This window comes from Agelaius tricolor, unplaced genomic scaffold (assembly GCF_023055355.1).
Source record: "Agelaius tricolor isolate 1412-34295 unplaced genomic scaffold, bAgeTri1.0.p SCAF_11, whole genome shotgun sequence".
Lineage (NCBI taxonomy): Eukaryota > Metazoa > Chordata > Aves > Passeriformes > Icteridae > Agelaius > Agelaius tricolor.
In genome coordinates this window covers 3,269,535-3,283,388 of record NW_027269271.1, presented here as the reverse complement: position 1 = coordinate 3,283,388, position 13,854 = coordinate 3,269,535, and the positions used below count along the sequence as shown (strand labels likewise).

At 42.6% G+C, this 13,854-nt stretch overlaps 1 protein-coding gene across 2 annotated transcripts in view; it reads left to right on the top strand.

Annotated features, from left to right (window-relative positions):
* XPR1 (xenotropic and polytropic retrovirus receptor 1) overlaps nucleotides 1–13,854 on the top strand; it is a 116,200-nt gene that overhangs the window by 74,421 nt on the left and 27,925 nt on the right. For both annotated transcript variants that reach the window (XR_011680518.1, XM_071435845.1), the window contains exons 4-9: nucleotides 3,313–3,536; nucleotides 7,742–7,891; nucleotides 8,712–8,795; nucleotides 9,268–9,349; nucleotides 12,172–12,359; nucleotides 12,648–12,827. Coding sequence is in view for 1 of the 2 variants with exons in the window: in XM_071435845.1 (XP_071291946.1) it covers nucleotides 3,313–3,536; nucleotides 7,742–7,891; nucleotides 8,712–8,795; nucleotides 9,268–9,349; nucleotides 12,172–12,359; nucleotides 12,648–12,827 (908 nt within the window). In the remaining variant the exon portion in view is untranslated. The remainder of the gene's footprint in view (nucleotides 1–3,312; nucleotides 3,537–7,741; nucleotides 7,892–8,711; nucleotides 8,796–9,267; nucleotides 9,350–12,171; nucleotides 12,360–12,647; nucleotides 12,828–13,854) is intronic.

Below are 13,854 nucleotides of genomic sequence, written 5' to 3'. Positions count from 1 at the left end.
TACACTTGAGCTGAGGGCTCTGTGGGCATCAGGTCATGCAAAATGCTGCAACACAAGAGTGGTTCCAGTTTCTAAGCTTTTTTTTTTAGCTCTCTTGTGTGACATTTTTTTAAAGTCACTTTTCAGAATGTTAAATTAGTGATAGACAGTGCTAAATTAGTGGCAGGGGTATATGACACTTCAATGGTTTTGGAGTACACTGCAAACTGAGAAATTAATTTCTATTCTGCTTTGCTGTTTCCCTGGACGATTCCCTAGGAGGTTTTCAGAACAGCAACACGCTTTGTTTTGTTTTGTTTTGCTTCTGCATTGAGTCTCAATGGTAAAAAAATCATACTTTAATAAGAAGAAATGATTTGTGGATGGGATAACTGGAGTCAGTGCAGGAGAGAGAAGGTGGTGACAGGATGGCTGTTTCTCAGGAGGGGCATTTTTTATGGATAGCTGCAGTCATAAATATGAAATATAAATATTTCAAGGCATCGTATTTTCTTCAAATATTGTGTTATTAGGCTGATGGATGTTAGGATTTTTCTGGACATAGGGACAATGGAACAGTGCTTTCAATTGAAAATATTAATTTAAACTCTTCTATATCTACTGATTTGATTTAAAGGAAATTTCACTGTATCACAGATGGTTTAATAAATGTTTTCAATATAGAGAGTGAACTTCTGAGCTTTATTTATATGAAGGCTTTTGATTTGAACAGATATCTGTTCCTTATTCCTGAGGGAGTTCCCAAAGTGGGGAGGGATTATTGTTTTGGCAGTCTGATCTTGTTGTGGTAAATATTATGTGGTTGTAGGCTGTGGGCAGACAATTCTCACTGTGGGCTGCAGTGCCTCTGTTTGCTGGAGTCCTTGCAGCTGTGGAAGTTGTCAGAGAGGAGTTGCCCTTTCCTGCTTTTTTAAATCTTCTTCCTTTAATAAAGTTCATAAGCAAGAAGTTTAGAGTTTCAGGCTCCTCTGTACTTGATTTCCTATATTGATCCCCATTTTCTGTTAGGAAAGGCATTCTCCTTCTGGCAAATACCCTATGCACAAATGTAAAATTATTTACAGAGTATTTTTGCTCTTAAAATTAAGCAGAATTGAGTTAGACAAAGGAAGAGTAAATCAGAGTAAATCTGAGTGGGGAGCAATTGAGAATCATCATAGAGTTATGTAAGATACTAATGAAGAGAATTCTATTGACATCCAGGAGGCTGTTGGGGCAGAGCTTTGTGTAGTAGAGGGACCTCGTGGCTCTATGGTTTCTGGTGCAGTGCTGGGTGTCCTGCTGGGTGGAGGTGGCTCCAACACTGTGAACCTGGCCAGCACCAGCACCCCTGCTCTGTGACCCTGCTTATCTACAGAGATGCCAAAGCTGTGACTGAAGCTCAGCAGGGGAAGAAAAGCCTGGAAGGAACCAGTTGTACAGAACAAAGAGAACGATAATGGTCTTAACTATGCTGGTTCTAGCTTTAAAAGGTTGTTATTTAGCCAAAAATATTGTTTTCTGAGAGTACATAAAGCAGCATGTTTAAAGGAACACCTTCTTCATACTTGAGATGTGAGGAAAAGCGATAGAGACTCGTTCTGAAAACACATAAAAATGACATTTAAGTGCAGGCTGACGGCCTCTTTAATCAGATAAATAACAAGGCAATGCTTCTAAAGTGAGGAGAAGAGGGATGAATTACTGCAGTGGATCATGTACAGCAGCCAGCAGTGTTGTAACTCCTGATCAAAGCAGAGCTGTGTTTGTCTGTCGCTGGGAGCTTGGCAGAGGGGCCGTGCTGCTCTCTGAGCTACAAAATTCAGTGTCACATTTGAAGTGTGGGGTTTGTCTTCTTTGATTTCCCTACTGTCACATGAAAAGATAGTAAACACAAAATCAGTAGTGGGTGCACAGATCTGAAAAACGCTTTGCTTACTCACTGTCATGTTTCATAATATTGTCTAACAGGATTTTTCTCTAATGCTCCTGGTGCACTTGATTTATGTGGGAAAGAGGAGCAGCTTTTCTGTTGTGCTCAGAGTAGATGTGTGGTCAGTGCTTTGGTATTTGGATGAGACCCTAAATGAAGCAGAATTAATTTAGGGTCCAGCCAGTGTGGGGAAGCTGGCTGGGACAGTGTCCCACTGTCCTTGTGCTGGTTTGCAGTCCCCAGGTACAGGCTGGGCCTCTTCCATCCCTAACAGGAATTTGTGTGGTGCTGGACTGAGATTCTCTAGAAATCAAAGCTGGGATGGAAGCTGAGAGGTCTCAGTTCCTGGCTAATGCTGCTTTGGTCTGTGCTGAAGGGACAGCCTCTTGATTTGACCCTATTAATTTTTTTTTTTTTCCTGAGGAATTTGTGTGGTTTACGTAGGTTTAATGAGGAAAGCTTCCTCTTTTTCTCCACCCCTGTGAGACCACGTCTGGAGTTCTGTATCCAGGTCTGGGGCTCACAGCACAGGAAGGTCATGGCCCCAAGAAGGATGTGACCCCATTTAGAGTGGGTCCAGAGGACTGGAGCACCTCTGCTCAGGCAGGCTGGGAGAGTTGGGGGTGTTCAGCTGGAGAAGGGAAGGCTCCAGAGATCCCTTACAGCCCCTTCCTGTGCCTAAAGGGTCCAAGAGAGCTGGAGAGGGACTTTGGGCAAGGACTTGGAGTGCCAGGACAGGGGGGAATGGCTTCACACTGACAGAGGGCAGGTTTGAATTAGATATTAAGAAGAAATTCTTCCCTGTGAGGGTGCTGAGACCCTGGCACAGGTTTGCCCAGAGAAGCTGAGCCTGCCCAATCCATGGAGGTGTTCAAGGCCAGATTGGAAAAGGCACACGTGGGAGGTGTCCCTGCCAATGGCAGGGGGTTGGAATGAGATGATCTTGAACCCAACCAGTCTGTGATTCCATCCTGCAAAAGGAGAAATACACAGAGCAGGGACAGAGGGCACGTTTGAATTAGACATTAAGAAGAAATTCTTCCCTGTGAGGGTGCTGAGACCTGGCACAGGTTTGCCCAGAGAAGCTGAGCCTGCCCAGTCCCTGGAGGTGTTCAAGGCCAGGTTGGACAAGGAGCATGTGGGAAGTGTCCCTGTCAATGGCAGGGGGTTGGAATGACATGGCCTTTAACCCAACCAGTCTGTGATTCCATCCTGTGACAAGAGAAATACGCAGAGCGCTTGAGGTACTGCGTGATGGGGGAAGGCCGCATAGCACGGCGTGCTTCACCCTCAGGCGCCTCAATGGATTTTTGGGGTGGTTTTGATTTTTGGGGTGGTTTTGGGGCTGGCTGGGCCGTGTGTGACCGTCCCAGGTGACGTTTCCCTCTCGCTGCCCACAGAGAAGCTTGCGGAAGCACAGCGCAGGTTCACCACGCTCCGCACCGAGCTGCAATCCACCCTGGACGCGCAGAAGGAGGCCAGCGGGGCCTCCACGCTGCAGCGGCGCCGCAAACCCGTCTTCCACCTGTCCCACGAGGAGCGGGTCCAGCACAGGAACATCCGAGACCTGAAATTGGCCTTCAGCGAGCTCTACCTCAGCCTCATCCTGCTGCAGAACTATCAGGTACGCGCTGAGGGCAGCGCCTCCGCGGAGCCCTGGGTGTAAATGGCTCCGTGCTTTGTGTGTGCTTTGTGTGTGCTTTGGTGCCTCAGGTTTGGGCTTTTGTGTTTTTCAGATTCTGGGCTGCTTTAGTGTGTGGGTCTGGGCTTCATATTAGGGGATAGTGAGCTCTGTGCACAGAGCAGGGAGACAAAGCAATTCCTGTTCTAGCTGGGGACCAAGGACAAATGATCCAAATCTCAGGCCCAAGAGCACAAACAACGTGGGCTGAAGAGAGAAAAACAGGAAGGTTGGGACTTCATAACTTAAAGCTATAATTGGACAGTTAACTCCAGTGGAGTTAATTGGACCAGAACTTATAAAAGTGAGAGACCCCATGACCTGTTGTCCATTTTGTGACCATTTTGGTTCATCTTGGGTGCAGCCCTGGCTGGGCTCTTGTGCTGCCCAAGGTGGATCCATTGAGGCCTTTAATAAATCCCTACTTTATTCTTTAGCTCTGTCCAGTCTCTGTTCTAGGTCAGCCTTCACAAGGCATCACCTTGACTTGCCTCACTCCATTTTTCATTTATTTATTCCTTTTTTTGGGGGGGCCATAAACACTTCTAAAGAAAAGGCAGGTAGCAGTGCACACCTGGTTGCTTTTAACTGAGCTAGAAGTGCTGAGCTGACCTGCTGAAGGACTTTTCCTTCTTCCTTTTCTGGGCTGGCTGACCCCAGCACCTTTGTCCAGGCAGGACCTCTGCCTTCTGTAGTGTGTTGTTCTAGGCAGGGCAGGTTGAGGAAGAAGCTCTTTTATCTTATATTTGTCCTGAAACTTGAAATCTCAATGTTCTGTTTTCTCTTGGCGTTACCATGGTAGTGGCTGTGACCTTGCTGTATCAGAATTTCTTGCTAAAACATCAATTTAAAAAGATATATATTTTGATTTCTGCAGGATACAGGCTCATTTGCCTTGAGGTATGAAAACAAACCAATCTTTAGTTGTACTTGGGTTTTTGGCATGGTTGCAGATGCTGATCTTGTTCCAAAAATCTTGAAATAAAAATCTGAAACTGTAAATATATTTTTGGCTGGGCTACCTCTTCTGGAGTTAAATGCTCTGAAATGCTTTTAAGTGTTTTACTGTGAGGGGCTCTAGCTTGTTAAATAAGAGTGTTGGAGCTTAAAATGACTGCATCTGTATTTAGATCTTTGACAGATCTTTACTGCAGAATTTTACAAAACAAAGTTCACAGTCAAAATAAATTGAATACCACTCTGCTGTATGGACAGAACTTATTCTTCCAAAATTCTGAGTATTTGTACCTCTCCTACAGTGATGTTATCTTTGAGCATGTGTCTGGAAACTCTGAGTTTCTTAATAAAGTGTTTTAACTATTAGTGGTAGTTCCTAGTTCAAATTCCTGGGAAAGGTGGAGTATCTGTATCTTCTTAGGAATGGAGTGAAGCAGCATCACCTGCTGTGATTTCTTCCCTTAAATTTATTTTCTCTTTTAACAGAAGACAGCTATACTTTTAATTACAAAAAATCAATTCTGAGGCTTGATGAAGAATTTAAATAGGGGCTAACATTGATCATTCCCTTGGGAAATCTTTTCCTACTGTTCCTCAGTGTAGAAAGGCAGATTGCACACTGATCATTTTGCTTTTTGGTACCAGGAGTCCAGACCCACTGTAAGTCTACTAAATATTGATCTAAACCCCATCTGTTTTTTCACACTTTGCAGAGGCAGCAGAGCTGCTTTCTACAACGTAACTCCAGAGAGAGAATGAGAAAAATTCCCTCAAATTGGTATTGAAGTTGAGGACAAGGAATACAAACACAAAAACAGACATAAAACCAAATCCCAGAGTATTACTGTTGTTAATCACTCTTGAGCTTAGAGTAAAACAATGAGGAATATTCAAGCTCTTGCAGTTTTGGAGAGAAGAAAAAACAATAACCTGGTGGGAGGATGATGTACCTGAGCCCTTCATGTAGGAGATAAAAAATGAAATCAACAGCAGCATTATAAATATCAAACTGGCTTTGATGAAATGCTGATGCCTTGATTTAGGTTACAGAGGAAGGAAAATCCACCTGAAGCAAATTCCTCAGTCTCTTAGGGGTGAACAAATGCATTCATTGCTGAGGTACACAAACCAACTGTCAAATGCAGCTATAAGCAGTCTCCAGGGCAGCTCTTGCATGTTTGAATGATAAAATGAATTTATACTTACCAGCAATGTATTCTTCTAGAGTGTGTATATACATAAAAAAATCTATCTATTTGAAATGCTGTGTTTTAGGACAAACAAGTGCTGAGAAATTAAGCATAAAAGATTTAGTTATAATATATACTATATTATAATATAGTATATATTATAACTAGTATAATAGTATATACTATTATTATATAGTATATACTATAGTATATACTATTATTATATATACTATATTATAATATAGTATAATAATATATACTATATTATTCTGTATATAATATAGTGCATTTATTGGGTGAATAATAGAGGCTGAACCAGTTTTATTAAATTACCTTACTGGGGCATTTTCTAATATATATGAGCAAAGATATTTGAGTCCCCTGTTTGATTCTACTTGATGCTGCATTATATTATTGCCTAAGTTGCACTGTTTCTTGTTTGTGGAGGGTTCTTGGTTGGTTTTAATTTTTTGTTTGTTTGTTTGGGGTTGTTTTTTGGCTTTTTTCTCCACAAAATGCAGCAGAAATGGAGGTCAGGCTTGGAGAAGGCCCCTTGCCAAATAAAAGCAGCAAGAATAGCAAAATATCAGACTGCATAAATGATATTTGTTCTGTTCCATAGTCCCATCACTGTGTGTTCCTTGTCAGAAGCATCACTGTGACCAGCAATGCACTTTTTTTTTATCATGCACTTTGAGGCTGCAGAATTTTTGCAGCCAGAGGATGAAATGCCCCTGGAGAGGTTTTAGGGTGTCTGGTGTAAACATATCCCAGCCAGCCAGGGCACCCTAGATTTAGGGATTGTACCCATGGCAGATGAAGGGATGTTATTTCAGGCCACAGAAAGGTCCCTGACCAAAATCATCCTTTTGTTGCAGTTTTTCATGTGAAATTTCTGCTCTCCTTGGGGTGGAATGCTGGCTTTTCCAATAGAAAGTAATTAAAGTCTCTTGTCTGCAGTAAGGCAGGTCATTATTGCTTTGGCTTCCTGCTCCTGTCTCCCCAGCCTCATTTCCCACCTAGATGGGAGGGTCTGGCATTAAATCACTCTAAGCATAATTACATTGAAAATAATTTCACTGAGTAGTTGGTGCCTCTCCCCAGGGCATTAGATTTTGCTGTTTTCTCTGGTTTTCTTTCCAAGCTGCTCCCTAAGCTTTTTTCAGAAGTGAGTCTTGCCACAGTCTCTCTGTGCTTCTGCTCTTGTTTGAATGAAATATTGAGGTTTTTAGGCAGCACTTTCTGCACAGTGAAATGCTGGATTGCAAATACATCATGCCACAGAAACTGCTGCTGTTTGATGAGCTCTGCCTGTCTTAGGTACTGTGCATGGGTGTTGAATCAGGGATCATCTATAACTTGGAAATCAACAGTTGCTTCTTGTTTTAAGCCTTGTGTGCTTGTCTCTACAGACTGGAGAATTGCATCTCCCACATCTGCAAGCCTAAGCTGGTTTTGCAGTCATTGTGCAACACACTCTGTGAAAAAACATGCTGCTGTGAGGATGCACTTGTCTGGATTTAATCTGCAGCACTGACAACTTTTACACAAAGATTTCCCTTCTATAATGAATTTACCTGGAGGACTTGATTTGAAACCAGTGTCAAGTTTAAAGAAGTCAGTGGCTCAGATTTTTCAGGAGAGAAAACCCCTTAAGGGTTATTTGTCTTCAGGGTAGCATCAGGTCACTTCTTGCATAAAGGAGGAAGGTGGAAGTGATCTGGCTTTTCAGGAAATAAAAAGCTTTAGTAGCTCCCTTTTTATACCACATTTTTTATTATATTTTCTAGTATTATATATTCATTATAATAAAGTAAGAACTCAGAAACTTCCTGACAAGGAATGCAATCATTTTGATTCTTATTAACTATTCCTTTGTCGCTAGCACTGGGGAGAGAACCATTTCTCTTTCTTGGGAGATGGGCAGGGGTTTAAGAGATGGCTGAGGTTTAAGAGCTGGCTGGGGTTTAAAAGCCAGCATGTTCTTTCCCTTGCCTGCAGAACCTGAACTTCACCGGTTTCCGCAAAATCCTGAAGAAGCATGACAAGAACCTGGAGACGACGCGGGGGGCGGAGTGGAGGGTGGCCGAGGTGGAGGTGGCTCCCTTCTACACCTGCAAGAAGATCAACCAGCTTATCTCCGAAACAGAGGTGAAGAGGCTGGCCTGGGAACTGCCAAAAATCCCCCCAAAAATGGGGTTTTGGGCACTGCTGGTTTCTGGAAGCGTTCAAGCACGGGTTGGATGGAGCTCTGAGCAAACTTGTTCTAGTGAAAGGCACCGATGGCAGAGGGCTGGAACAAGATCTTTAGGTCCCTTCCAACCCAAACTGTTCTATGACATTGTAACTCCCATAGTGTTTTGCCCTCTCTACAACTTGTATTTACCACCAAGATGGGTAATAATTGATTTTGAAATGCCAGTGTCACTATAGGATATCAAATAACACAATGTGGACATGCTGATCTTTCAAGGTAAAAGAGACTTTTTAATTTCTGACTCCAACATTTATAGATTTCCAAAAGTGACAGTAGATTGGAGGGTGAAAGTGCCACCTCCCCAATGACAATGGACAAACCAACAGTCCATCAAATTTCTCCTCCTCCATAAAAGACTGCAAAACAATAAGTTATTTACACAAAGTGTTTGAGAAAGTTCGTTACAATAATGTAAACATCAGAAGGCTTAGAAAATCTTAAAAATCAGGGCAACACCACTGACTTCCAGCACTGCTTACATCAGTATGGGTATGTTCTCTTCAGCTGGGAATTTTTCCCTTGGCAAAGCCTAGTGCAGCTTTAACTTCTGCCATGGAGGAACTTGGTACAGCATGCTGAGCTTTTCATGTCTTTGTATTAAAAGAATACTGGGCCAGGGCTCACCTCTAAAATGGAAACCAACCTTTAGTTTTGGTTTGGCCATGTGCTCATCATCCAGGTGACCTTCAGTGGTGTGTATCTTTGTCTCCTCAGGAAGTGGTGACCAACGAGTTGGAAGATGGAGACAGACAGAAGGCAATGAAACGTCTGCGTGTTCCACCCTTAGGAGCAGCTCAGGTGAGACATGGGGGTTGTGGAGAGGAGCTGCTCCTCCAACTTGTCAAGGTGCCAAATCAGATCCAACATCTGAAGGAAACAGTGGAAATAATTGATGTGAGCATGCATGGGGCAGGGCCAGATAATCTGCTTTAGTTCCGGAAGGTTTGGAAATAGGTTACTGCTCCTAATGCATGCAGACAAGGTAATGAAGGGAGGAGATAAATGGTAAAAGGAAATTTGTACTAATAAAAGCATATGCTTAGTGTTTGTGTGGTCTGGAATATTTTTCAAGGGCCATTGAGACTCCCAAGCTCTGTTTCAACATGGCAAGAGTATTATACAGCATTTACAGTTTAAAAAAACCTCACTTCAAAAGCAAGAGTGCAATCAGGAGCTTGTGTTTGTGATTTTAACTTGGCTCTGCAAGCTAATCTGACTGTGCAGATAACCTGTTTACCTCACCCTAACTCTGCTGTGGCTTTGTTCACAGCCTGTACCAGCCTGGACTACATTCAGGGTTGGATTGTTCTGCGGGTTGTTCATTGCACTGAATGTCACTGTCATACTTTCAGGTAGGTGTCCTGCCATGCCTGGGTTTGGGTGGATTCTCCTCACTTAAGGAGCACCTGGACTGGATGTTCTGGGTTAAATCAGAGCCATATCACATTGGTGTAAACTGCTCAGCAGTAGGTTGTGGTTTTTCTCATGTTGTACATGTCGATGTTGAACACAAAAATCCTTTTCTTCTGGTTTCCTCCTTATTTTTGGAGGGATATTCTGAAGGTGCAACATCTATGTGTAAAAGCAGATTTTTGTTTTCATTCTGGGAGCACACAGCCTATGCCAACTTTGAGACAGGTGCTTGTAGAACTTGAGCTTTGCATGGTGTTGACTCCCTAAAGAAAAGACCACCAGACACAGAGCCATGTGACCAGATGCCACTCAGGATGGAAATCAAGCACTCATGTGGAAATTCCTAGAATTTCAATGCCTGGAGTCTGCTAATGGAATTAATTGACTTTTTCTTATTGGCAGTAGTTGGCAAGATTGTTTAAAAGCTACAATTAATGGGTGCATCTCTCAGGCCCTGGCTTTATGCTGCTTTATGCCTTCTGAGTTTGGCCCCTGATTAGAGTAGTACTGCAGATCCAGACACAGAGCTTAATCACAAGCAGCTTTACTAATTGTGTGTGTGATTTCTGGAGTGTTGTAACTTGCTTAAGCAGTACAAAGGAAAAGGCTTAACAAATCAACTTACCAGCTCTTGCATTAGGGAAAGCCCATGTCTGTGTTTTTATGACTTAAAAGAATTTTTAATCGGATGTTTCTGTAATTGGATCCAGCCATCTCTTGGGATAAAATGCCTCTGTTTGAGGAGCTGTTTGCAGTGTTTCCTTTTTGGTCTTCCCATGGTAGAGGCATGAAGTTGACCCATCTGCATGAAGGCACTGTTTAATGTGTAGAAACTGTTCTTTATTCATAATTTCTGTTACTTAAACATTTGATCTCCTTTTGAGATGCAAAATGATTGAAGCCAGTTGTGTTTGCTCTCCCTCTCAGTGCTAAGATTCAAAAAGTGAGGCAGCTGTGAGAAGGAATTCATAAAAATGATTATATCTCTAGAGCAAGTGTTACTAACCCAGTGTGGGTAATAGGTGTGTTGTATCAGCAGGCATGATCTGACAGCTGAGCATTACTGCAGATATTGGGCAAAAACCTGGATTCCAAGTGCAGAGTGGGTGTTTTTAATTGGCCCATAGTTTGCTAACCTCTCAGCTGCTTTTGCCAAATTGTTTGTGTGATTTGATCAGCTAAGATAGGATTTTAGTGTTCTGTGTGGAGAATTTGTGAAACAGCATCAGAACATGGCTTCTGCCAGTAACCCAGTGCTGTACTGCCTGATTTGAAAACTGCAGCAGCATTTTACAGAGATGAGTTCATCACCACTTGGGGACTGTTAAAAGCTACAAGTGCATCCCAGGAGGGTGTCACCCTAAAGAGGACAAGTTCTGAGGCTTCACCGTTTCTGTATGGGCTTCCCCAGGTGCCAAGCTAGTGTGTAAGTGAGGTTGGAATTTCACAGAAATGTGCTTTTGTTTTATTTACCAGAAACCTGAAAGGTTTCATGCAAAATCTCAAACCCTTACAGTGGTCCTACTCTTGTTTGAGAATTAGCTGCCATTAAACTTGTCACCAGAGATATTTCACTTCATTTTTGGGGCTACTCTGCCCTGTTTGGAGTTTTGACCAGATGACCCATTGTGGTTCCTTCCAGTCTTATCAATTTTGTAATTTCCCTTGGTTTTCAGGTAGAAATTTGAAAATCTTTCTTTGCAATTCCACATTTAAGATTCATTTCTTTCAGTTTTTTTGGGGGTGTGTAATTTCTGTCCAAAAGTTGACTCCATTTTGCCTGAATCCAAGAGTCTAAAGTTTTACATTTAAAGCAGCAGTTCTGGAGTAATTTTTTATGTAATTTTTTATGCACAGCTTTTTCTCTGTAAGTTATGTAGTATAAAGTGTAGATGCTGAGCAAATGAAATTCCCTATTGATTTGCTTTCTCTGAGAAAACAGTTAGAAAAACTTGGGGCTGTAATTTAGGCAGATCTGTGGGAATAAATTCTCAGCCTCAGTTCTCTAAAGTGCAGGTTTTTGCTTTTACCCCTCTTAGAAAGCAACTCTCAATGAAACTAAAACTGAGAATTGAATAACTGTATTTTATTTATGCTTTTCTCATCAAACCTGTGCCTAGTGACCAGTCCTTTGCAAGGAGGTTTAAGCTGGAGAAGGCTGCTGCTGTATAAGGCTGTTCATGGTTTGAAACGAAGCACATTTGTTTCCAAACCCCTGAAAACTGAACAAAGGAAGCAACAGGCTTTCCAGCACTGCTGCCTTGTGCTGGGATTTCTGTTTGGGTGGGGCTGGGTGTTGTAATGCTGGCCATGAATATGTATTGCATTACCATTGTACTGAGACCGGTGATTAGGAGGGTTTAGCATTGTTTTAAATGCTGTAAATGGTTCCTCTTGGTTTTGTGGGGAGCTGAAGTGTTTGTGTATCTGTCTGTTGGGATTTCATCTCTATTAAAGCAGAATATTTAAGTGTCTCTAGTCAGATTTATGCTGGTGCTGTCCCTTGTGCCTGTAGTGTGAGGCAGGGACGCTGCTAATGACTCGATTACAGCAGCTGGAAAGGGAATTTTCCCCAGAATGCTCCTAAATCCTCTGACAGGCTAGGCAAAAAGTCCTCCACTTGCTGGAGAATGCAGTTGTATACACGTGTTCCTGTTTCCTCAGGGTACAACCAAACATCTGAGATCCAGGATAAAGCCTTGCTTTGTGACACGACCTCTGTTGTCCTTAAAATCCTTCCTCTTTTATTTGTCTTTACCAGGTGTGGCTTTTATAGATGGACCAAATGTGTGGCCACTGGTGAGAATCTATCGAGGTGGCTTTCTCCTGATAGAATTCCTCTTTCTCCTGGGTATCAACACCTATGGCTGGAGACAGGCTGGAGTCAACCACGTCCTCATCTTCGAGCTCAACCCCCGCAGCAACTTGTCCCATCAACATCTCTTTGAGGTGAACAGGAGGGATTTTAGAGTGGCTGAGCCATGCTGAGGATCAGCAGGATAAATCCTGCACCATTTCCTGGCAAGGACTCCTAATACAATTAGAAGAGGAAGTTGCTGAAGTCTGATTAGATTACAGGATTGAGCACTGCTCTCCCTTTTCTTCTAATGAGAACACATTGCAGGTTTCGAGGCTGTTATTTTCATTAGGTGTTTGTTTGGGTTTTTTTCCTGCAGATTGCTGGTTTTGGGGCTGTGTTTTTCATTAGGTGTCTGTTTGTTTGGTTTTTCCCTGCAGATTGCTGGTTTCCTGGGTGTTTTGTGGTGCCTGAGCCTGCTGGCATGTATATATGGTCAATTCACCTACATCCCCATGCAGGTGAACCCACTCATCTTGTATGGCTTCATGTTGCTTTTTCTCATCAACCCTACCAAAACCTTATATTACAAGTCCCGATTTTGGCTGCTCAAACTATTGGTAAGTGTCAAAGCTGGTTGAAATAAGTAATTGTTTGTTTAAATGCTGTGGCTGAGCAGTAGCTGTGAAGTGTATACAGGTGTCACTAACCCTCAGGAAAAGAGGGATGCTGGGGGGTGCTTATACCACTGTGATTTACAGAGCAGACCTGATCAGGTGTTGACTGCAGATAGTTTTTGAGGATGGGTTTGCAGAAGCATGTTCTGTTTCCTGTACCATTTGATTTGTTAACCTTCCTATAGACAGCTGCTTACAAATTTTGCATGTTTGGAAACCTTTAGCTGTCTTGCTTGTTTATTCCTTAACCTAGTGAAACAGATGGATTAGAGGCCCAGTGCTCTAAGGCAAGGCTGCATGGATGCTCCTTAGCCCAAACTGGGGTAGTGCCAACGTTGAGAAGGTTCACTAATGGAGAGAGAAACTTTGGAAAAGTTACTGCCTATAAAATTGTGCTCATGGGTGGGGTTTTTTTTCTGTTTGTGCTCTTAAACAAACTCTTTGTTTGAGATGGAGCTCTTTATTTTCCTGTAAGATAAGTCTGGTAAATTCAATGTCAATATGTGTGCTGCTTCAGTGTTCCAGTTATAGGTGGGAGCTCTGCAAGAACAGTTTTCAGCCTTGCTGGGTGACTCATGAGTCTCTTCCCAAATGGCTGTTATAAACATGCTCTTCCCCACCCTGTGCACCCTTTTAAATTGGCTTTAATCAAACTGGTTCCCTTGACACCTTCTTCTTGCTAGCACTGCTCTGAGAGCTTTGGGCAGAAGAGGGTTTGGCTGGCTGGTTTTTTTCATAGAATCATTTCAATGCCAATTAAAACAATTAACTTTATCTGGAACACAGCAAAGATGAGACATAGCATCATGCTTTGAGGACATGTGTGCAGGTATACACACAGTGAATTAAACTCTCTGAGCTCACCTCTGTTATTTGATTTGCTGGCTTGCTGCTATGCCAGTTTCTTCCTTTGTGCCTTCCAGCACTCAGCCATCCCTCACAGAGGTACCTTCAGTCCCCAGCCTCATTA